Source organism: Alexandromys fortis, unplaced genomic scaffold, assembly GCF_014885135.2.
Source record: "Alexandromys fortis isolate MF-2015 unplaced genomic scaffold, M_Fortis_MF-2015_v1.1 scaffold_235, whole genome shotgun sequence".
NCBI lineage: Eukaryota > Metazoa > Chordata > Mammalia > Rodentia > Cricetidae > Alexandromys > Alexandromys fortis.
In genome coordinates, this window is record NW_026068114.1 from 1,308,963 (window position 1) to 1,333,659 (window position 24,697).

Below are 24,697 nucleotides of genomic sequence, written 5' to 3' on the forward strand. Positions count from 1 at the left end.
GAGATACAAAGCATACATCATGCCGAAGTAGGGTGGCATATTAAAACAGCTCAACTATTCCTTTCCAGAAATTATAACTTGGCTGAATTGCTTTAAAAAAAAATAGAACATCAGAAAGATGTTGAGCACTAGAAGCCTACCAACAATTGGATTTCAATATGATTTAAACCTGTGGTGGAGGGTGTATGCTCAGTGGGACAGCGCCTCACTAGCATGTACAAAGTTCTGGGTTCGAGCCCCCAAATCAAATATACAGCAACAAAAAGTCTAAGTTAGGAGAGAGTTTGGAGAAATTATGTCAGAAGGACTTTCATTTTATTCCTTAACCAAACTTTCCTGGAATCCCTTTTTCAACCCAATAGTTCCCAAAACTAGACTTGTCTACTTGACTTGTCTACTTGACCCATTAGAACCTTTACTCTGCAGATTTCTCCCACTATTTAAAAGGAAATCTGAGACAAATGAAACCTATTAATAATGGATTTTTCTAAATTAAAGTTCAGTGCTTCTAAATAAGCAAAGCCCATGGGAAAATCTACTTCGTGATTTTTCTTTCAAGGAAGTTTTTATTGAAGCACAAGCTTCTACAAGTACATGGCACTTTAAATCTAAGTTTATTGAAAGGTTCTTAAAAGTCCCAACAAAGGCAAACAAATACAGCTAACAGTCTGTACTCCTACAGGGGAACGAAGATCTAAACATGTGAATCCCATGAGAGGAATGACGTATAGAATCACAGTACCATCCACCTGTGGCTTACACGCGACAGTTCATAAGGACTGTGTTCTGTAACCAGATGACAAATCATTGCACAAGCTTGTGGGCCCAGCACATTCTCTCCAGGCAGCACAGTCCCCAGCCTCGGTCTAGCGTCAAGGCCAGAAAGTTAGTACCAGATTTTCGTCACATTTATGGAATCAATAACAATTTACCCGCCTATCAACCTGCTCTTGTTAGAGGTTGACAGATGGCCTAATTATTAACAGACATTGATCAATGGGAACCCTCAGAACCCAAGAGTCACCTACAGTTGAAACTTTAGCAGCTTTGTAAAACCTTGTTGGTCTAATAGTAAAGTAAACACATTCCTAAACGCCCTGTGATGACCGACAGACTGTCTTTGACTGACGTGTCTATAGCTCAGTTCTATTTCCCTCTTCCCTATTTGTAGGATACATGAAGTTTCGTGCAGGCAGGCCTTAAAATCTCTTAAAACAAGGGGACTAAGAAAATCAGCTGGTTCTGCTTACACAAACATCCTTTATCTCTCCTATCAAATGATCCCTTTTCCCCCTGTTAAAACTGAAATAGCACATCCGTTATAAGGAAGGCCACGACTGTCAATCTTTGTGAACTACTTCACCAGAAGACTCCAGGCCAGGGTGTTTAGAATACTCTCCTCCTGTCCACCTCAGGCTGACTGATGCTCATCGGCTACAGACACAGCTGAGGTGACGGAATCTCGGGGAGAATTCAGAATGTAACACAGCAGCATAGCAGCACATGAATATAAAGTGCCAGGGCAAAAAGGAAGGAAAAGGAAAAACTATGTACTCGGTCTAGCTTCGGAAGGGGACTCAGTCTTTCGTAGGGTGCTGGAAAGCCTGAATTATGTTGCCTCAGTACCATCTTCAGAGGAGCTGAAGCCTTAGCTTCTCCTCTAGGACATCCATACTTTTAGCAGTAGGAAACCTCATGGTGCAGAATCCACAGCCCCTGAGCAACCTGTTCCTTTTCATTTTCCTGACATGTAAGATGCTAGAGACGAAAACCGAAGCTCCCTTTCTCTATCTGTTTTGTTGTTCTAAGAAAGTAGAGGTGGTGACTAAATCCTACACAAGGACCTCTGGTCTTCCTTCGCACCCAGAGAACTCCTTCCTCTTGTGTGAGGACGTACATACATCGAGCAGGGGTAAGTAAAGGACACACCTGTGTCACCTTCAAACGAGGATCTAGAAACGAACTTTGATGCTGGGACACAGGAAACCGCTGCTTTAAAGGGTACTGACAGGTGAGGGGAGGTGCCACGCCTCTAATCTAGCACCCAGAAGGCAGAAGCAGGTGCATCTCTGTGAGTTCAACGCCAGGCTGGTCTACACAGCACATTCCAGGCCAGCCACAGTGAGACCCTACCTCAAAAAAACAAACAAACAAAACACTAAAACCCAAAACAAAACGAAACATGGGGGGAGGGTGGGAAACACCACATAGACTACTATCTTTCTCCCTAGAGAACTCGGATTCGGAAGCTCTCCTCTAAAGTCCTGTTCTGACTAAAGGCCATGCCCTAGGTCAGTGAGGAACAAGAATGTTACAGACTTTTATAGACTAGAACTTAAAGTCCTCTAATCTGATCTCGTCTGTGACTCTCAACAGTCAACCGTGAAGCAGCCTTAGAGAGCAAGATCTAATGTAAACACCTTTATGGTCTCTGCTCCTTAACTTGGCCTAAGTCCACTCTCCTGGTTGTGATTATCCTTAGTAATGGCTGCTCCTCTCCCTAAAGCCGCTCTATGAACTCTCGATCTCTCCCTACACCTGAAACTTACTCTATTCCTTTATTTGGTCAAAAATTGCTTTCAGAGAGCAGGATTTGATCGGATGGCAAAAATAATACACACACATGCATTTTATGACATGATATGGGACATGTGGAATGGGTGGTGGGGGGGGGGAACTTTATTGGCCCGCGGAAGGGGTAGAGGAATGAGCAGAGGCTAAGGGAAGAGTGAGTGGCTATGGGAAATTAAAATGGAATGATCTAGGGTGTGCAGGTATCCTTCATGACCTCCATGTGTAACGGAGACAGCAGCGCAGTGAAGCTCAGGGGGCACTACGGTGACTTCCCTTTGCAGGAGCCGAGAGTGACCACAATCCTACCATTAGGAAGTCACCACGCTTTCTGTCCGGTCAGACACGACTTTCTCTGGTTAGTGTGAACAGGGTTCCAACCCGGCCTGCAGTGTGACCCAGTGCCAGTGCTCAGAAGGCATGCTCGTGATGAACTTGCACACTCTCCAGTTCCCCACCTCCAATGGCGGCCAGGCTCTCCAGTCTGTTTAAGCGCTCCAGGCTTCTTCCGAGAACTTCTTCTAGCCGACTGCGTAATGCCTGGGCCCCTTCCAGTTCCACCTGTAGAGTTCGGTCTCTCTCAGAGCTGATTAAACATGCCACATGGAAGGAAAATGGGTTAGCCATCAAGTATAGGAGTCGGCATGTTCCCAAAGAGCCGTCTATGCTGCTTGGGCCACCAGACTTCCTAAGGTAACAGGTCTCAAAGGCGAGGGCTAAGTGAACAAGTGTAGTCTTGGTGCGACACCTGCGTTCGCGGCTGGAGGATAAGCAAGGCCTGCACTCTTGTTGTAGTAACAATGGGAAATCCCACTTCTAATTTAAGATTCAGACCCCGAAGCTTAGGTCAAGCCATACAACAAATCACAAGGTGGGTAACTTCCTATTTCCCCCTCTTTGGTATTGTAAACATCTATTTATCATTATAAACTTGATTTAAAAAAAAAAAAAGAAAGAAACAGAATGAAAGTTAAAGGTAAGTGAGCCAGGTGGCCCCTCTCTTACTTCTCCGGATGAGCATGGAACTTGACCAGGCTACTGTATAGCTGCCTCTCGGCTTGCAGGGCCTCGTTGAGCCGACTCCGTTCATCTACCAATCCTTCTAGCATCAGCAGCAGCTAAGGAAGAGAGAGGCAGCAATGTGGGAAGAGCAAAGTGAGTCACAGAGCCACAGGAAATCCTGAGAGACAAATTGCGGGATGAGCGCACATGGTGACCAACTGTCAGTGTATCACTTCAGCTTTCACGGCTTTCAAATCAATACTACACCTGTTAGCATTTTATACCCTAAAAACTATCAGTCAATTTCAAACATGGGAGGGAGAACTGAGGGAGGGAGAGGGAGAGCCTAGAGAAAGGGAAGGGTCTAAGATGGAAGGATGCAGGAAGGATGGATGATAAGACAGAAGCACCAACAACTTAGCGCTCTTTCTGAAGCCCTTTCACTCGGTACTCACTGAGCAGCTCCAAGCTGTCGCACACGCTGGTCTAGGTCTAGGGGAAAGCTTAGGAAAGACACTCCCCACCCAGAGCCGTAAGCCATGCTAAGAACGTGTAGCCGGCAGAGAGAGAGAGCAGTCAGGAGTGCAGACTGGAGTGAGGTGGGTAGGGAGAGGGCCGTGCAGACAGGTACACAGGCAAGGCACACAGACTTTCTGAAGACTCTGCACTGAGAAGCTTAGATACAGGGCAGAAGCTACAGAAGAACCTGTGTCCCAAGAACTCACCTGTTGCCTCTGGTTTCCTGAAACTTCCTGACCCTGGGGTTCTACTGAGGCAACTTTTTCCCGAAGAAGTAGGACCTCTTGGGTCAGACGTTCTATGGCTGGTATGTCTTCAGGGTCAACGAGCTGCATTTGCAGGTCCTAGAAAAAATAGAAGCAAACATGAAAACGGTGATGACGTCACACAGCAGAGGGGCAAGGGACAGATCCTTCTGCTCTAGTTCAAGGCCAGAGAATTGAGTATCCTGTGTGAAGATGCTCTACAGCTAGCTGAGGTATACACTATTCCAGTGGTTTTGAAAAGCTGTGAAAGACCTTTATGAGGTCTTCTTTGATCTGTATGTTCCTGGTCAGCGACTCCAAGTCAGCAGCCTGCACCTGCAGCTCATCCTCTTGTACAGCTATCATGGACTGTAGAGCAGACAGTTCTATCTGTGGAGAGAAAAAAACCAACAGGAAAGGAAAATGCTGTCTCACGGCATATTACAACCAGTCAGTAACACAAGAATAGTGCCATGGGTCAAATCAATAAAACATGAGTGTGCAATCAAAGGATACTCTAAAAGAAACCGTAAGAATGTTTTCGATGTCTTCTATTACTATAAATAACAAATTTAATTAATTGGGTCACTGGGATATTTAAAAGTTGGTTACAACTAGCAGAAGCAAGAAGAAATGCTGTTAAATTTATGTGAATACTTCAGCTAATACATGAAAACATGGTGGATTTAGAATGCCTGTATTTTATACCACTTAATGAATTACTAAGGTATTGAGCAGCTATAGCTGCTGACACCACCAGGGATCACCAAACTACAGGCCTCCTGGTGAAGAGCATGCTGCTACTACAAAGGAATCTTGCCATCAGTCAGCACAATATGTAGATGAAGCTTTCTGTCCTGCCTGGTCCTGCAGCCATTCAGTCCCAAAGAAATACACAGAGGCTTTTATATTAATTATAAACTGTTTGGCCTATTAGCTCAGGCTTATTATTACTAGCTCTTACAACTTAGATTTACCCATAATTCTCATCTATGTTTAGTTATGTGGCTTGGTACCTTTTCTCAGCAAGGCATTCTCATCTTGCTTCCTCTGTGTCTGGCTGGTAACTGACACTCTGCCTTTCCTCTTCCCAGAATTCTCCTAGTCTGGTTGCCCTGCCTATACTTCCTGCCTGGCTACTGGCCAATCAGCATTTTAAGACTTGAATTTAAGCCTCAATTTAGGCGTCAGACACCATATTTGTGTTTAAAAAAAATAGTATTTCCTATTAGCGATGATACCACCATTTCACTTGACCAGCACAGAGCACAGAAAGAGTGCTCAGTGCACAGCACTGCTCATGCTTGCCGCCTCCTGTTCACTGTTTGCAGAGCTCATGCATCCGACACCATCATGTCAGACAGGAGCTACACACACTTCTGCTGGGCAAAAGTGCTTTACAATTATTTTATTTTGCTTACCAAGAGGAGGAAGAAGCAAAAAGATCTGATGCCTCCATTGCAGTGAAAGCACCTTGTTGAGGTGATGAAGTCATACAGCAATTTGTGTTCCTCTCCAAAAAGAAGAAAGGTGTCTCTTGCATTTGGAGCCAGGTATTATACATGGAGAATTGGAATGTTTAAAGTAGAAGCCAGTTTGAAAGAAACAACAGGAATCCATGGACTGATCTTCACTAACAAACTTACCTGGCTTTCTCTTTCTTTTTTAGCCATGAGCTCGAGTTCCTCCTTGGCATTACTCAGTTCCTTCTCCAGCCCTGCAACTGTGTCCGAGTCTCCTGAAATGAATGCACAACATGACTTTTAATCACTGAGACATGCTGTGATCTCTGCTGCCCTGCAGCACTTAGAAAAATGTATGAACCTGCTTTAATGTATAACAATATTTATACTAAAAACCCCACAATCAATCTATATGCTAAAAAGGATGAACGGAATAGACTATCACACGTTTGTCCAACAGACTACACTAGACAGCTGAGAAAAAATGAGAATGAAGTTGGTGAACATTTGGATTTCAATGATACTAAATATAGATGCAAAAGAATACATTTAGTAGGCGAAGAAGGAAATGACACACTTATCCATATACACATGTAAATCACCCGCTTACTTTTAAAAAACATACAAAGGAGGACAATCCAGAAATGAAATGTATTTCACTCAGGGAGTGAGTAGAAACGAGAGAGAAACAGGGATATAGATGGGCTTCCGAGTATACCTTTTTATATATTTAATTTCTGAAGTTAACATTTAATTTTTAATATGTAAGTTGGTTTAACACTGAGTTAACCCATGTAAGGTTTGGGCAGTTTTTCTTAGAAGTGATGAGTCTCCGGATTTCAGGGGACTCCAAACTGGTTTTCTTAACTATCATGATGAGTCTTGGCTGAATCTACTCGACAGCAATGGGGCAAGGAAAAGCAACGTGAATCCTCTCAAAGCAGAACTGGTGCTCACCTAACGTGGACCTGGGCATGCTGGCATCTTCCCTAGCAGTCAGCGAGGTGCTATCGTCTCCAGAGGGCATCTGCATGGAACTCTGTAAAGTGGAGGGGTTGTGGGGTTTAGAAAGTCATAGGGACTATGATCACAGTCACAGACTGAACAGTCTCACTAAAATTCCTCAAATGTAAAAAGGAAATGCAGTTGCCATGAATGTGAGTCTACAGTTCTTACTTGATCAGTCTGATCTCCCAGGTGGGGGCTGACTAAAGCCACTTCAGCTTGCTGGTTTAAGAGGGGCGCCCGAGAGGGGCCAAGGTCTCTCCCTAAGTACTGGCGCAGGGCGTGTAATTCTGAGTTTCTTTCCAGGAAGGCTTGCGCAATTTTCTCTGCAGCAGCCTGGTAAGAAAGGAATCAAAACAAACAATATTAGAAAGATATCACAGTAAAACAAATAAAACATTTTCAAAATTCTTTAAAGACTTATTTTTATTTTATGTGCATGATGGTTTTGCCTGCATGCATGTCTGTATACATTCTTATTGAGGAGGAGAAAACAGGAAAAACATAAGGGGATATATTAGGTAGCAGGAAGTGCATCGAGCAAAATCAAGCACAGCAGAAGGATTTGGAGAGTGGTGGGAGGGTCCCCCCCCACATTTTAAATAAAATTTGTATGTATATATGTATGGAAAATAAAAGCTGTATGTACTCAAGGCATGTAACAAGCTGCTGATACATGTGTGCACATTGCAGATGGTCACTAATCAGTTCAGCCACCAGTCACTGTGTGTGTCAGCAGGTAAATGGCACAGTGCTCCTAACCAGGACTCTGTGATCAGTGGTACTCAGTCGAGACTGAACGTCCGCACTCTTTGTCCATGGGATTACATTTTAGATAGAGAGGCCAGTGTGATAAGGTGATGTTTGGCAAAGAACTCAGCCATACAAATGTTTGGGGAAAAGGCAATTGAGGCTGAAGAAGCAACTAGAGTAAAGGAAGTCATTTGTTAGGCCAGTTCTGCCCCAAATCTGACCTTGGAGAACCTGTTTCAGGATGTTTTATCCGGTCCAGTCATGCTGTTTACTGTGCACACAATTCTACCTGGGAAAGACTTTCTACTCCACTATTTTTCTTTATAAATCCTGAGCAGAAAAATTATTTCTGAGGGTCCCATAGGTTTTTGCTTTGTTTCACTTTGTTTAAATAAGTGGTTGATCCCAGTGAGAATGGGGATAGAGGAGAAGAGAGAATTTGGGACTGACCAACATATGATATAATTGTATGAAAGCATCAATTAATAGAGAAAATTTAAACAGTCAAACTAGTGTATTTCTAGCAATTTTCTAAGGTGATGGCGATACAAGGGGAAGACCTAGAACTCATGTGTGACCATTAATGTATAGAAATGCATTTAGAGCTGGCAAGATAGTTCAGCAGGTGAAGGTGTTTCCCATAGAAATCCAGTGACCTGAATTTGATCCCTGGACCTCATGTAAAGATGGCAAGAGAGAATGAACTCCACATAGCTGCTCTCTGATTTCCATCAATGCACCACTGTGCATGTGCCTACACATGCATCATGTATACCATCATGTATACATACAATTGATGTGGGATTCCCTCTGTATGCTGTGAATACCATTGGTTAATAAAGAACTGCTTTGAGCCTATAGCAGAGCAGGGCAGAACAGAGGTAGGCAGAGAAGGATAGACTGAATGCTGGAGGAAGAAGGCAGAATTAGTGAGAAGCCATAAAGAAGCTGCTGGAGACAGACTGAGAAAGATGTGCTGAAATTTTGCTGGTAAGCCAGGACCTCATGGTGATGCACAGATTAATGGAGATGGGTTAAACTAAGATGTAAGAGTTAGCTAATAAGAAGCCAGAGCTAATGGGCCAAGCAGAGAATTAATTTATACAGTTTCTGTGTGATTATTTTTGGGGCTAAGAGGCCGGGAACCAATTAATGGCCTCCTCCAACATACAATCATAATTGTAAACTTTTAGGGGATTGAGATAATGAATTGGAACCATGTTAGCTAAATTATAGCACCAGCTTTCTCTGGGATGAAGCCAAAGCTGAGCTCCCCTGGCAACTTCTAAATGACAATTAAGGATAAACACCTTCAGAATGGAAAATTTGAACTCTTTTGAGGTATCACTCAAGTCCTGATAACTTAGATAGTATTTCAGAATTCCATTCCTCTTTCTCTCAAAACAATCAGAAGATTAAGAAAACAAAAATACTGGATACATGTATTGTCTAGGCCACTTTCCAGATGCAGTGTTCAAACCATTTCATTCAGACTGACGGAGAACTGCCAAGCAGACTGTGTAGCACAGGGTCCCTGTGTGGTTCTGCCTTAGCACTTACTTGGCTCGCCTGCTCCCTGGTGCTCATGGACTGCAGCAGCCCCTGGATCTCCATCTCATGCTCCGCAGCTTGTTTGCGCCGATCGCTCAGGAGGTCCTGCAGCATCCTTTCCTTCTGCTGCAGGTGCTGGCACAGCTCCTCGGCTATCTCACTCTGACAGGGTTCGAGTTTGCAGAGTAGTGTTGCCCGGAGTTCCTAATGGGAAAGGGATGGCTGGCGTAAATTCCTGGAGGACAGAATTTCCTCTGCCACGCACTGAAGGGGTTGTAAGAACCCATTGTGACGTAATTACAAGATTCTTGGGAACACTCTATGTCTCATCCTTTGTGCCCCCAGACCTAGCACAGGTTGATGAGTCGGGGGCTGGACATGCATACTCAGTGAACGAATATGAACAATATGGAGAAATACCTAGAATGGCAGCTTCACAATGATTTCTGAGATGACAGTTTTCCTTATGCTTGGGCACATAACAGTTAAGGGAGGGTGCAGAAAAAGGACACTCAGCTCATCTGCTTCCTCCGCAGCATAACTTTAGAGAGGGCTAATGGGCTGAGGATCTGCATGAGGGGGCACGCAACTCCTACAAGCCCAAGCCACCGCAAGCCTCTAAGAGGAGAATGCAAACTTGGAGCCAGCCTGGACATGAAGTGAGAAGGAAATGGTATTCGTGAGAAGAGTAACGCACTACAGCCGCCAGTCTGCAGACATACAGCAGATGGTGCTCAAACCGTGGAGCCCCGCTGGCTGGACTGAAGTGGCTCTGCAGCTCTGCCCCGGTGCTCTGACAGGTTACTAAGCCTCAAGCGCCCAGGTCTTTGCTTTCAAAGCAGAGTATGCCCTCACAACCTAGGGAGGATTCACTAAGTCCATTTCCATTAAGCTCTTAAAACAGTGCCTGACCCAGCAATTACATCCTAACTATTATAATACAGCTGTATTTTTAGATCTAATTAATTAATTCTCATACGGCCTCTCTGAGAATGATAAATGACATGCTAAGTTATGGTTTTAAGGAGAATTCAGGGAAAGGTAGTTGCTTGCCCAGGGACAGAATATCATTGAAGGCTTGGGTGGCTGGCTCCGGAGGCCGGGAGAGCACTGCCTGAGCCTGAGCCTAGCATCCCTAAACCAATACCCTGGAATTACGAAGCCTTGCCTCCATTTCTTTGTCCTTGTTGCACAGGGATGTCTGCAACTGCTGGAGGGCACTCTCTTGTTCCTTCTGCCAGCGGCCAGACTTGGTTTCCAGTTCTGTCTTCAGCCACTGGAGGTTTTGACAGGTGGCAGTTAACTGCTCCAGCTCCATGCCTTTGGCCATCAGGAGACTCCCCATACTCTACAGGGACAGACACAGCAAACATAAGCCAAAGGGGCCTCCCGGACTCTCAGGATAAGAGAATTAGTCCCAGCTTTAACTCACATCCACCTGTCCCTTCTGGTAAGAAAACAGAGCATCAAAGCAGTATTTTCCTTCAATGTGGTTGATGGAGAGGGAAATACAGAATGTGTGCTACAATAGGATTGTGGGAGGGGCAGTTTCCCAAGGGAAAAAGTGAACGGCCTCTTTAATAACTGACAGACGGTAGCTACACAGGGTCTAAAATAAAGTCTGCAAAAAAAAACCTAAAAGTGGGGGCTGGAGAGATGGCTCAGCGGTTAAGAGCACTGCCTGCTCTTCCAAAGGTCCTGAGTTCAATTCCCAGCCACCACATGGTGGCTCACAACCATCTGTAATGAGATCTGGTGCCCTCTTCTGGCCTGTAGACAGAATACTGAGAATACTGTGTACGTAATAAATAAATAAATCTAAAAAAAACCCCAAAAAACCTAAAAGTATGTGCTAAGAAGCAGTCATATAATACACTGATACCTATGTAAAATCAGAGAGAAAAACACAGTATAAAATATGTGTGTATATATATTTGTCCCGCAATGCTCATGGAAAAGCGCGTGTGCATCTCCATATGAGTAGGCAAGGATGAGAAGTTAGAGCCACACAAAGAGCACTCACCATGCAGTGCTCCCCTGTAAGTATATAACGTAAAAAAGACTTCAGAGCCTGCTCCCTACTGCAGGAGGAGGGATGAGTAAATGCTACTGGTCTTTGGCTTTGAAACTCTGGGTTTCAGAGAACAATGGAGCGGCTGATGCTTCAGGCCTAGAAAGCGACGAGGGGGCTGGGGGAAGAGAGCAAGTTGGATTTGACTCTTACTTGCATGGTAGTTTCATTGGCCGACAGGACGCTGCGCAGTCTCTCTAGATCATGGTCTCGCTCTCTCACCGCACGATGAAGCTGCTGCAATTCCTTGTCCTTCTCCTCTAGAGCAGAGAACTTCTCATCTATAGCCCGCTGCAGGGAAAGAAAGGCCTCTAAGTTCCAGGTTCACTGAACTGGCCTTTAATCAGTTCGATTCCAAAAGGGGAAGAACGGAAAATGGAAAGCCCAAGGCTTTTTCATTTAGACACCAGTTGCAGGCCAATCGGCAGTGCAGTGGGGGAACTGGCTGCGTACCTCTAGGTCGGCGGCTCGGTCTTGTATCTGTTGCTGCATTTTCTCAAGCAACATCTCATTTGTTTCCAGAGTTTTGTCTGAGTTGTCTCGATACTGCAGGAGTTCCTGAAATTCCTAGCAAGACAAAAGCGTTTTCCTTTATTCCTTTACCTCTTAGGTGAATTTCTTCATTTTTTTCTCAAGAAATTTGTTATTTAGCACACATATACAAAAAAACTCAGAGACAACAGCTATATCAATTGTTAATGATTCTACAAAAGACAAACAGGCGAGCTAGTCTGCTCAGGGAAACACAGGACACACTGCCTGACTCTGCCTAACGGTGTCAGGAAAGATCTCGCAAAAGATTTTGAGCTAGGCCTGGTGGAGCATCCCTGTAATCCCAGAACTCAGGAGGCAGAGGCAGGTGGATTTCCGTAAGTTAGAGGCCAGCCTGGACTACAGAGTTTCAGGTCAGACAGGGCCACATAGTCAGACCCTATCCTAGAACAAAACAAAACCAGATACAACACAAAGGTATCTCCCAAATGAAGATGCGGCACGGGCCCAAAGCTTAGGGTAGGTAATGACTGATTGCGTCTCTTAGTGCCCCATTTGTCCCGAAAATTTTCATTCCGTCAATGAACTCTGCGGAAGAGCACATCTTCTGTCTGCTGAGCCCTGCCTCTGCGGATTACATGTGTACACACAGCATTGATTTGCTGGGGAGCGTGCCGCTTCATGGATTGTATGTTCTACTCAATAGCGTGTTTCCAGCACTCACACAGGAGGCACAGGGCGGGCCTTGAGGCAGGCACATGAGAGCCCTAGAAACCTGGCTTCCATCTGAGAACTCACCCGGAGCAGCTGTTCTTTGAGACTCAGGCTTTGATGGAGGTGTTGGATGTTTTGTTCCCGGATTCGAATCTCGTTGTATTTTTCCATCTCCAGAGCATGAATCTGTTGGTTCTTATTGTGCAGCTCTCCTTGGAGGTGTTGTAAAGCTTTTCGTAACTCCTGAAATAAACAGGTCCTCTTCAAAAGTAAGCTCCCCTCATGATCATTAGATATGAAGGTCAGAATACTTTCAAGACAAGCAGGCCACCTTCCTATAATCCCGAGGCAGAAGGATCTCAATTGGCAGAAGGGTCTCAAATTCTTTCCTTAGCCACTCCTAATCACTGCTATTGGAACATAAAGCTGCCTCTATGGCAGTATTTGCCCTGCTGAAATTCTGTCATGTGACTGCTTCTCCTATTAAACTAAATAATTGAAGAGGCAGAGTCTCTGATAGTCACCTCTGTGTCTCCAGGACACAGTCTGCTCACCTGGTACATGACCCAGGGGCAACAAATACCAAACTGAATTAGACAAGCCAATGACTCAAGGGTTCAGGTTCAGCACAAACCGTCCTGCCAGGCAAAGTCAGCCTTGGGAGCAATAAACCAGTAAATGATTTACCTGGTTGTGTTTCCAAGAAGCTTCCTTCTGTTGCTCTCTCTCCTGGGCTGCAGCCTCGACGAACTGCATGCATCGCTTGACATCAGCCAGTTGCAGCTCTTTCTGGCGCAGCAGCCTCTGGAGCTTCTGGATTTCAAGCTGGCTGCAGAACAGGGCACTCTGAAGATCAAGCAGGGCTACCTGTTGCTGACTTGGGGCACCGCCCTCTGAGCCCTGAAAAGAGCAGAATCCTAATCACAATCACGAGGAGGAAAAGTCCTGTGTGCCTGAGAGGACTGTGCAATCCGGGGAGCTCCAGCCCTGCCTGCGGCCCTTGGGCCCTCACGTACATGGAGCTGGCCGAGCTGGCTTTGGTGCAGCATTTCTCGAAGCTTCGCCATTGTGCCATTTTGACCTTCGATCACCTGGTACAGCTCCTCGGTCTGAAAACGAGAGAGGACAGCACCCCCATGTTAGCAAAGTGCATACATTATCATTCCCGTACAGATGCTAGTAACCGAATCATTCCAAATACCTAAGGGGCCGTTTCCCATGAGAAGGCTTGCTAGTCAGACAGGGGTGACCTCTACAAACGAGATGACCTATTTCCCACGGGTCTGTGATCATATAACATTTTACCTCGCTTTGCTTGCTTTTTAGCGACTCCTTGAGGCTTTGAATGGTCACATCTTGCTTCTGGGATGACTCCCGTGCAGATTTTAGCTCATAGCTCATTTCATTCAGTTTCTCTTCAAGAATCTGAATTCAGGAGAAAAAACTCTGTTAGCTCCTTGATGGCTTTTAACCTTGCGGACCAGCAACCTGTCCTGAACATCTCGGGTTTCGAGAAAGTCTTAGGGCATGCTGTCTTATTTCCTTCTCATACACAGAGAGCATGAGAGTCTGACAATGAAGAGAGGCACAGATGTGAACTGCTTCCCTCACTGCTCGAACACCTCAGTGCCATGCACCGCACACTCCCCGTGCTGACAGCCATACTATTCTTTCGGTCCTTCCACAGAACCAAGGAGTGCCTGTGATCTAGCATAGGACGTGTTACTATCACAGCACACTACAGCAGGTATTCAGGAGCCCTCTTGGGACAATTGCCTTGCAGGCAGACATTAAAATCTATGCACTATAGAGGGATAAGAAGTTACACTAAAATCAAAAGCACAAGCTTCCGGTCTCAGAGCCTTGCCATGGAGTTAAGGTCTAATCTCATTCCTAGATGGCATCAGAAATTGGGGTTATGTATGGAACAAGTTAAAACCCTGATAAGAAGCAAAGGGAAGGGCTGAGCAAGCTATGAGGACCTGAGTTTGAACCTAGCAACCACATAAAAAGACAAGCTTAGAAGGTGCGTGCTTGTAATCCTAACTCTGGGAAGGTGGAAACAGATGAGTCCCTGAGCTTGCCGGCCAACCAACCTAGACTAATTTTCAAGCCCCAGGTCCCAGAGAAAGACTACGTCTCCCAAGTAGCTGAAAGTAGACAGCTCTTGGGGAACAACCCCTGAGACTGACCTCTGGTCCACACTCGTGCACATGTGCAACCAAATGCACACCTACTGTACACACGCAACTCACACATACACATACAAGCAAGGACATAAAAGATACAAGTGTACAACTGTCCTTTTAAATGAACTATACCCCCGAGAACTGGGGCTGCCACAGCATTCACCTCCTAAGTCCTACGCAGGATGATGGAGCTGGGCTGGAGCCCGTTCTGACCATACCTTGTTGGTGGCCTCTGTTTGCTGGACTTTGTCCAGGAGCTCTTCCAAGCGGGAGTCAGACACAGATTTCTCAGTAACAGGCTGGGTTACCGTGGTCCCGTCTGAGTCCAGCTTTTGTTGCTTAGGTAACTTTACAGGATGGGGCTAGGAGGCAGCAGGGAGACAAGACTGAGTGAATGCGGTCAATAACCCATTCGATTGTCACAGGCAAACTGGGCCTCCTTTGTCCCAGAGCAGTGTTAGCAAGCAGCAGGACTGTCTTCAGGAAGTCACCTGGTGATCTGTGTGGCAGCCATGGCTTCCAGGCATCTGAAACTGCCACCCCTACTAGGCTCCTTGCTGTCCCCACTCTGCCCATTCTCACAGATACTGCTTGGTCGGGGAAAGCAAATAACACAGAATTGAAAGAAAGGGGGCACTTAAAAATGGACAGGGTTATGACAATCAAATATTTGCTTTAACCAGGAAATTAACAAAGGCATCGAAAGGTCAAAGTTATATTCCAATTACCCACCCTATAAGAAGCCTGTTTTCACTGTTAGAAAATGTGAAGAAGCCCTTTTAAAATATGGGCCATACAATAGGAAACAGCATTTCTGGCCACCAAATCTCCTTCATCTACAGCTGATAAGAGACATCCTTGTCCTTAAGAAATACATGTGAGGATATCTACGGTAAATGGAAAAATCTATAGCTATTAATAATTCTCGCTTGTTTGCAAAGCAAAATGTGGCAAAAGAGCAATTAAATCCAGGTCTCCATAAATCAAAGTCATTAAAAATGAAGGGGGAAAATAAAGATAACAACATAACCATAACAGTCTGGAAGGACATGTACTTTCTAAGAATCCATCAACTCTACCAGAAGATCATGATGAGCTAAAATACCGGATACCTAAGGAATTCATGGCATTAAATCCTTCCTTCCCCGCCAGCCCCTTTCTCATCAGAGGAAAGAAAGAACTGCTATCTTTCGGTCACACCTTTAAACTTTACCACCCTCCAGGGCCTGGGGTTACAGATGACTTTTAAGTATCTTCCTGTGAGGGCCTAGGCAGAGGAAGTCAGGTATTTTCTGTTTCCGCAGGGCAGCTTGTTACTTTTCTAACAGTATAAAACACAGAGCGCTGTGTGAAGTTCGGTGGGGAGTACAATTCAGGCAAATGTTTCTCGTTCTCGGGCCCAACAGTCTTGGTCTCCTGAGGTAGTGGTCACAGCAGAAGACTATTTTTTGACAGGGCATATAGAAAGGGTTCTTGGCAGAGATGAAGCTTATCTAGACCTGAAAAGGATGAGATGCTCACAGGGCTATGGAGTAAGGAAGGCTCTTACAGGTACATGGGAGGAATGGGTAAGGCCAATGAATACAAAATCTCAACTTCTTGTTACTTTTCTAAGCAGAGGGATCCTACAACTGGCCGCTCACAACAAATCAGCAGGGTTTTTTGTTTGTTTGTTTGTTTGTTTGAGAGGACCTCATAACCCACTCTGGCCTCAAACTCACAACTTTGCTTCAGCTTCTCAACTGCTAAGATTACAAGCCTGCAGCACTGCACCCAGCTTTAAACCACTGCTAAGAATTAAAAGGGTGCAATTAATTCTGTCAGGAAAAACAGGTACAAATAAGGATGTTTTATTACCTTACTTATAAACCCACAGCTATTTCTGAACAGCTCATTACAAGGCTATTTTATCCCCACTAAATGAACTGACAAAACACAATCTTAAAATCCTAAACGGTGAGATGGTCAAAGAGGTACTAAGACACCGTCTCAGACAGAAACACGTGGCAGGTCATAAAAACAACCATAGGAGTTCTGAACGTTGACGGAATGACTCATAAAACAGTTCAGACTCCTGAGAAGGTTCTCTAGAAGCTGGACTTCAACGCTTCCTTTGACCAGAAATGGGAGTGAAATGGGCCCATTTGCCCTGGTTGCCTCTGAGTACAGCGCGTTAACTTCATCTACTCCATCAACACACATCGGTTGAGCACTAAGAAGCAGAGGCCATGCTGGAGGGAAAACACTATATAGGACAAAAGCGACTTCTCTTGAAGCAGATTTTGCCCCACCTGGATTTGGTGGCTACATAATAAACAGGAAATACAGGGTGTCAGCTGGTGGCATGTCCTCAGGAAAGGACTACAAGAATTACTGACTGCTACTTTATATATCAACTAGAGGGTTCCTTTTGAGACAGTATCCAAATGGATACCTGAAGGGTAAGTAGCCAGTCACTGTAAAAGCATCAAGCTAGGCAGAGGAAACAGCAGATGGAATCTGAGTCCCTGAAAAGAAAGGCATATATGTCTAAAAGGGTACAACCCAAGGGAAATACAATGTGAACCACATGGGTAATTTTTTATTTTCTCATAGCTTCCCTGAATAAATTTAAAAAATGTAAACTTAGTTTTGACAATTTAAGCTAACATTTTAAAACATTACAAATGTAAAATTTAAGTATTTGACAACTGAGGCCAATTTTACACTTAGAGCACATTCCAGCTCAGATTAGCCACAGATCAAGTGCACAGGAGGGACACGGGCCTGTGGTGGCCTTCTTAGAACATACTGGACAAAGGGAGGAGTAACAGGGTCAAGTGCTAAGGGGGGCACAGCCGTCTTACACTCCTGTACAGCAGGGATAAACAAGTTGGATTCATCTACACTATAATGAGGACTGTCTGCAGTATTTCATGCACTCTCGCTTTATTTTTGGTGGGACTGAGGATCAAACCTAGGGCCTTGTGCACCTCTGTCCCCAGTCCCGGATGCAGTGCTTTCTAACAGAAAAGCAATCATATCTACATGTTTAAAAGCGTGTCAGCTGCTCAGTGGGGACAGGCGGTTAGGAAGGCCCAGCAGAAAGAAAGATCAGCCAGGATGTAGGTGAAAGGTGACTGGATTATAAAGACAGCAGCGGAGGAGAGAAGTGGACAGCTCTGGTACGGTTAATGTGCTGTTGTTCCAGACAACTGGGGGAGGAAGAAGCAGCAGGGATGACAGCTCCCAGAAATACTTGAGATACTTGCTGTGACTACAAGATGCCTCCCCTGAAGCAATATGAATTATGTCATCTACATACCACAAGAGATGACTGAAATAGATACTGACAATTCTAACGGACACACAAAATGTTGCCTCTATAAGACCTGGCTTATTGTTTCCCCGGTGAAAAAAAACTCTCCAGCAATGTCCACTACACCCCTGAAATCTCGGTTGCAGCAGGCAGAATGGAAGAAACTAAGTGTAACTACAGTCCAGCTGGTGTGTTTACCTAGCCTGCGCAAGACCTCAGCTCAACGCCTAAATCTCTAGTGCTGGGCAGCAGGGAATAGTTTCAATATTAAAAACGGGAGGAAGGCAGTCCTGTTTATCCACTTTAAATCAGAGAGAGAGCTTAGGGCTCTGAAGGAAGCAATGAACTAACCAGCCAATCCATCCCACTTTCCATACAAGGAAAGCCACATAAGGTAGGCTAAGATATCCAAGTGACCAAAAAGACCAAGAAGTGTCCGGGGGAAACTAAATTGCAGTTGGTGAGGCAGCTTTTATTACTGTGAAGTCCTTTCTCACCACACCGGCAGGATCATTTTAGGGATCGAAGGTTTGTGCTTGATGAATAAGACCAATAAGAACAAAGCCAAACTAAAACAGGCCTGTCTCCTACTCCCTGGGCAATGTTCTGATCCTTCAGCAGCCCTCTTAAAAGCAAGATCATTTTATCTATATCTTCTCATTTATATTCACATAAATGTGGTTTCTATGCCTCTGTGTACATAAACACAAGGATACAGGAGCAGCAGCTTTGAAGTGGACGATTGCCACAGGCAAGGAATCTGCCTCTCCTGTGAACCGTCTCAGCCTGAGTCACAGGAAACTTCTGATTCTGTACATGACTTATTGAAAACATGGGAGGTTTTGTTTCTTTCTTCATAATTTATTCTTTGATAGAATTAAAAAAAAAAAAAAGCCTTTTCAGAGAAGCCCAAAGGGCATTTAGTAAATTTCTCTAAGTCAGAAATGTGTACTAAATTCTTGTGAAGTACCAAGTACATAAACTTACGGGTCCTGGGCAGATTCTCAGAGTCCGATGTCAGTGATCCTCAACTGAGTAGCATTAGGGTCACTCCCAGATTCTTGGCTTCTAAGACCATGACCTAACCACACTGTCCTTCCAAATTAATCACTTTCAAGTTAGAGTTAGTAGGCATGCTTTACTGACCTGAAAAAGGAGAGCGATGTCCAGGCCTAGTGTACACAACACCAGGCTAAAGCAGTTGTTCTTACCTCTGCATGAGCAGCACTTTTTTCTGGCATGTTCTAATCCTAATAGAGTCACAGATCTCAAACTGCTCTAATTTTCTATCCTGCTGTTAATCATCAAAGGCAAACAAGAACCATCAGCTAGTGTAAAATCAAAGGCCTAAGCTTTGACTAGGGTCTGATGTCTCTATTTCCCAAAGGTGCAAATGGGACAAATTCACAACTGTCCCAAAGGAGCAAACCTTGACATTGTCAGGTTTGAAGCAAAGGTGTGCTCACTGTGAATTTGGGCAGAAAAGAGCCTGGAAGTGGCTCAGAGCTCTGTGAATTGCTGTTTACTAAGGGACCACACCCCCTCAGCATAGCTTTTCTACTTCAGGGCCAGACAATAAAGAAGGAAATTACTACCCAGAACAAGTCAAACCTTTTCTGCAGATTATCTGAAGAGCCTGTGCTCACAGAAGGCAAATAAATGATTTGCATAGTATCAGTAAGCAAGAGAAATAAACTGCTGTTGCTTATCTTAATCCAAGGAAGGAGATGTAGGGTGGGGGTGGCAGGGAAGCAGAGTCATCAGGAAGAGCTTTCAAGCTGACAGTTCATACACATACAAAGGGTTAAGTGGAGGATTAAAACAAAAGAATCAAAATGACTAAGCAGAAGGCACTCCAGGTTTCCTTCCTATGGTAGAAAAAAAGATTGCTTTCCAGGTTCTTGCATCTACAAAGCAAAAAGAAAACTAACAAAGATATTTTATTCTTCCTACGTGTGCTCAGAGAAACAGATAAAAGCCCATCTGTCCTTGTCCCACCTGGCTTTTTTCTACCCTACAGCACAACAGCCCTTAAGGAGATTAAAAGTCAATTAGACTTAATCAATAGATCAAAGGGCTAGAATAAAATACATATTTTGTTTACAAACACATTGAGCTCGTGGTAACTATTTTGCCTTACATCTTTACTAATTAGAGAAAACACAGTCATGAAACACTCTTTCTTGAAGCTCAACGCCATTTTCTACCTCCCACTGTCTTATTCTCCATATAGCACAGAATGAGGTCCTGATACAAGAGGAAGGTCATATCCCACTAGTTTAAAGCTCTGACATCCACAGTTTCTGTGATAAAGGGATCTGATCTAAGGTTACAGTTACCATGGTTTCCACACTCATTTAGTTTTTTTTTTTTTTTACAGAAACCTCCTCCCCGGATCCCCATGGAATCCTTGGGGTGTGGAAAGCAGGTTCTTGGTTTAAGTTGATGTGATTCAGACAATGTAATTAAATATACAGAATTAGAAAGTCCTGCTGAAAACGGTGAGGGATCTTTGGCTCTGCAAGGGCTCTTAAACAATAGCTTCTCCACGTTCCTAACTGAGGGATGCTCTTGAAAATCCTCCCCAATTCCAAAATTGGCTACGTCCAGGCAAAATACCAAAAAAAAAAGTATTTTTCAATTAAATATGGAGTAAACATATTTTTGTTTTCCATGGAATCCTTCAGGTGTTCAACTTGCTGCAGTATTGGCCATTGCTGAGAGACAAAAACAACTTACTTCCCCATCGTGACCAGCTTATTTTCAAGATCCAAATATGAGAATACCATGTTTAATTTGTAGCATCTATGTCTGGTCACAGAAATACTGTTTGGGTCAAACAGAAATGAGGTTCCATTAAAGAAAAAAAGGAAGCGCCCAGGTGCTAGGCATGTAATGATTAACACTTGACACAAAGGAAGGCATTGTTCTCCATAAATTTTAAAACATTTTTATGCTTTCGGCTAAAGTTTTTATTAGTATACAAATTTCACATGCTGCCTAACTATGCCTCAAAAATCCCATTTAAATGGAATCTCAACTTCACTCATTCCCATGCTGAAAGTTTCTGAACCCTGTTGACTGAGGACTAAGTTTCCCAGTGACTCCTAGATGGTCCACCTTTGCCCAATATGCAAAGGATGTTTAGCAAAGTTAATTGAATCTAGCATTTAGTGTTGCATGGAAACAAAGTAGCACCTATCAGTCCCTGTAAATAGCTGGATTTAAAAGGGTGGTGTGAAATCAGTCAAGCGGACGTGAAGAGCTCAAATTAAGTTCAACTGTCATTCTCCAATCATTAAGAAAGTCAAGAACAGGGTGAGAGGATTCCTTTCTTACTAACAGCCCAGTAGAGCTCAGTAGAAAAGCTGCCTGAGCACTTTTCACTTTAACCTTACGAGTCACAACATTTGCCTTCCCAAAGATCTTGCATGAACAAGTCACCATTAACTCTCAAATGACTGTTAATCATAGACAACACTGCCCAGATGTTCTTTTGACAGATCAATAGGCTTAACCCCCATGCGCTAACCATTTGAGGCACCTGGGTGATGAAAAGCTTAACAGGAGAAGCGGCCAGGAACCTAACTCTCTTACAGAAGACAATGGAAAATGTCATCCACAAATCTAGAGAATGGCAGAAGTCAAGGGGAGGGGGAGATTGGGGTGCCAAAGGCGAGACGGGATGTCTTCTTTCTGCAAGGAAAAGAATCTTTCTCTTTTGGTATGTGAAAAAGATGCAGTTTTTAACAATAGAAAAACCAACAGATAATGTTCAAAAGGTTGATGAAAAAGCAACTTATCTAAGTGTAAACCACGTTTACTAAATGGGCATGAGCAAAAAGTATAGCCAAAATGGGCTTTAATGATTAGTTTTTTCGAGCCTAGGACATTATTCTCCTGAAGCTAATCGAGCCATGAGAAGTCTATGGGTGGCTCGTCAGGAGGGCGCCAGGGGCAGCAGTCGGTGTGTATACCTGGATTTGGAGCGGCAAATACTCTTCATAGAGATCATCCCACAGCTCCAGGAGGTCCGAGAACTCCAAGGAGTAACTCACAGGTGTCAAGGGCCTGTTAAGGAAACCGGAACTAACGCCATTTGTCATGATATGGCCAGGCTTGGCTCCAAGCGGGCTGGATTTCACTGGAATTGGAAGCTTGCTCCCTCGGGGACTCTGAAGGGGCTTATATTCAAGACCTTTAATCATGCTGAGAGCTAGCTCCAGTTTGTGGTTACAGAAATGCTGCGGAGCCTGTTCATCCGAACAATAGTCACACTTTAGGAGCTCCTTCGCACTTCTCTCCGCTTCCTCGTCCTTCTGTTGTGGAGGACTAGCCTGGACACTAGCATCCAAAGATTCCACAGAGGAGCCCGGGGTACCCTCCTCCATGCTTTCCCCATCCGGGGCTACTTTTGTGCTTGGTAAGTCTGGCGGCCCAACCTCTGACAATGCAGGTTCTTCGGTGCAAATGCTCGTAGAGCACCTGCTAGAGAGGGCGTAAGAAATACTTCTGGCCACTTTCCGAGGTACCTTACAAATGGCTTCATAGTCAGAATCCGCAACCCGCAACGCTGCACAACCACGGCATCTCCTGGGTCGGTTTCCGGGGCCTTCCGAACCATGACAGCTGTGGGACTCCTGAATCTGATCCTCATTTTCTACCCAGCACTCAAACCCTGAATAGGCGAAGTCTTCCTGGAGCAGCGCAGAGTACCTCATATCTGGTAAGTTGGAAATGTCAACCGTCCCACTTCCCGCCTTGATCTCCTCGCCAGAGTCGTCGTTATTATTCTTCCGATACATACTGGCGATGCAGAACTTGAGGCGATCCTTTTCCAGCAGCAGTTTCTGCAAGCGCTCAAGAGAAAGGGCTTCGATCCTGGCGATAACAGTATCGAATCGATATATGCGATCAAGCATGAAAGCACACTTGCTGCAAGCAAACTCGGCTTTGCCATCACGAGTGACATCTTTGCCTAGAACGTACGAAAGCAGAACCTGGAGGTTGAGCTTGGACGCTGTATGGAAGATCCAACGCCGCTGGTTTCCACACAGCTCCCGGGCACAGATCCTGCAAATCTCTTTCATCTTTAACTCCGGGAGGGTGCCGAGCTGCTTCTCTGTAACGGTCACAGCGGGGGGCTGCTCACCGGCTCTGGGATGCGTTCCTCTTCCCACCTCGATCGTCTGTGGCTGGCATGGCCCTGCCCGGGGTCCTCACTGGGTAGGGGCGCACCTCAGAGCGCGCAGGCTCTGGGTACCACACGGCCAGCCCCGCCCCTCGGGCAGGGGGCGGGCACAGAACGCCGAGGAGGGGGGGGGATGCTGAGTGACAGGGTGCGAGCTGAGCGCGGACGCTGCCAAGGCCCCTCCAGCTGTCTCTGCCGCGGGCAGCCGCGTCCTCTCCGTCCTCCCAGGCGGGCAAGGCTGGGCTCCCGGACAGCAGTGGCGGCTCAGGGCTGACGCAAAGCCCGGGCGATGAGGCATCAGATTTCAAGATGGCGCCGGGGTAGGCGGCCTCCGGGTGACTCCTCTGGGAGTTGTAGTCCGACCATTGTGGCTCCGCGCATGCGGGCGGGCGAGCACTTTGCCTCCGCCCTCATTCCAGTTTCTCCCGCTGTTCCGGCAACGCTGACTTCGCTCCGCTCCGAGCTGAGCGTAGAAAACCTGGTACCTGGCCAGTGCCTGGCTGCTTTACTCTGATAAGATCTCACCGAACCCACGCCCTGTCCCTTCAAGGAATCTCCCTCCTCTGCTGGGTGCCTTGAGGCTCCTCCCAGGGAGGAGAAAGCCCAGTCCCCTCCCTGTCCGTCCATAACCAGTGCCACGTACGCTGTGGATGTGGCCTGGCGGTGCCACTAGGTACCGCTGCGCCGCCGCCTTCGGCCGCCACCCCACCTCCTCTCCTAATTCTGTCTGGCTCTGGGGTCAGAAGGACTCGGGCGGCAGAGATGGGTGGGGAGGGCCTGATAACTAGAGGAGGCAAGGGCAGGTAGAGCGAGTTTGCCGAGGCCAAGCTAAGGTTGAACCTTTCCTACTATTGGATGGATTTAAAAAAGGAGACTTGGGTTTCTCCCATCGGTGTAAGGGGAGGGCTAGCAAGCCTGGGTGTTTTGTCCTTTTATGGAGTGGGGGGGGGGAGGACGGCACACAAGGCAAGCACCAGAGAGAGAGTCCTGCAAACTCCGGGTGACTGCAACTGCTAATCACGATTTTAAAGATAACGAGAAAGCTTTGCTTGAGGCCTCCTGAGAGGACATTATCACGAATTTTCTTTCTGGTTCTGGTAGACTGCTTTTTTTTTTTCGAAATGGGAAAGGAAGACAGACGCTTCTTTTGGAAATATTTTCAGTTCAAGAATTTCAGAATTAGGGCTAGAAATTCATTGGCGTCGTTAGTACCCGGTTTTCCTACGTCACAGTTACTGTGTACTGAACCTCACACTCCAGGAACCTGGAGCACCGACTGGATGGGTTGCCGGTAACACAAACTGTTGAGGGTGAGAATTCACTTCCTGGCTTGTGAGGCAAACAGCAGAGGAGGAATCCTATCCCCAGCGATCGATCGCTTGAACTAACGATTTTTAAATTCTAGTATTGTGAGACCGGAGCTATTATAATTATTTTAGTTACATAAACAAAATCCTGGAGCTTTGTCTGCAGCATACCTTTGCATATATGATGCCATCTGCAGACACGTATTCTGATCCTCTAGTCAAGACCAGGAAATGGGATTCCATGGAAACAGCTGCAGTTTTGAATCCTCTAGGCATGTGAGCTTGGACGTCATAAGAAACAGCCACTGGGCTGGAGAGATGGCTTA

The 24,697-nt window shown here is 45.4% G+C and overlaps 1 protein-coding gene across 11 annotated transcripts in view; it reads right to left on the bottom strand.

The window, feature by feature from the left end:
* Pde4dip (phosphodiesterase 4D interacting protein) overlaps positions 1 to 24,697 on the bottom strand; it is a 182,630-nt gene that overhangs the window by 47,300 nt on the left and 110,633 nt on the right. For 4 of the 11 annotated variants that reach the window (XM_050124746.1, XM_050124745.1, XM_050124752.1 and 1 more), the window contains 16 exons: positions 14,794 to 14,937; positions 13,692 to 13,811; positions 13,403 to 13,495; positions 13,074 to 13,286; positions 12,471 to 12,629; positions 11,634 to 11,747; positions 11,334 to 11,471; positions 10,278 to 10,457; positions 9,119 to 9,313; positions 6,977 to 7,141; positions 6,758 to 6,839; positions 5,984 to 6,075; positions 4,611 to 4,727; positions 4,299 to 4,436; positions 3,577 to 3,689; positions 3,030 to 3,157 (listed from right to left, as the gene is read on the bottom strand). In XM_050124746.1, the coding sequence (XP_049980703.1) occupies positions 3,030 to 3,157; positions 3,577 to 3,689; positions 4,299 to 4,436; positions 4,611 to 4,727; positions 5,984 to 6,075; positions 6,758 to 6,839; positions 6,977 to 7,141; positions 9,119 to 9,313; positions 10,278 to 10,457; positions 11,334 to 11,471; positions 11,634 to 11,747; positions 12,471 to 12,629; positions 13,074 to 13,286; positions 13,403 to 13,495; positions 13,692 to 13,811; positions 14,794 to 14,937 (2,191 nt within the window). Of the gene's footprint in view, positions 1 to 3,029; positions 3,158 to 3,576; positions 3,690 to 4,298; positions 4,437 to 4,610; positions 4,728 to 5,983; positions 6,076 to 6,757; positions 6,840 to 6,976; positions 7,142 to 9,118; positions 9,314 to 10,277; positions 10,458 to 11,333; positions 11,472 to 11,633; positions 11,748 to 12,470; positions 12,630 to 13,073; positions 13,287 to 13,402; positions 13,496 to 13,691; positions 13,812 to 14,793; positions 14,938 to 21,850; positions 23,679 to 24,697 lie in introns of those variants that run through there. The other 7 variants (XM_050124743.1, XM_050124742.1, XM_050124749.1 and 4 more) reach the window with 5 other exon arrangements.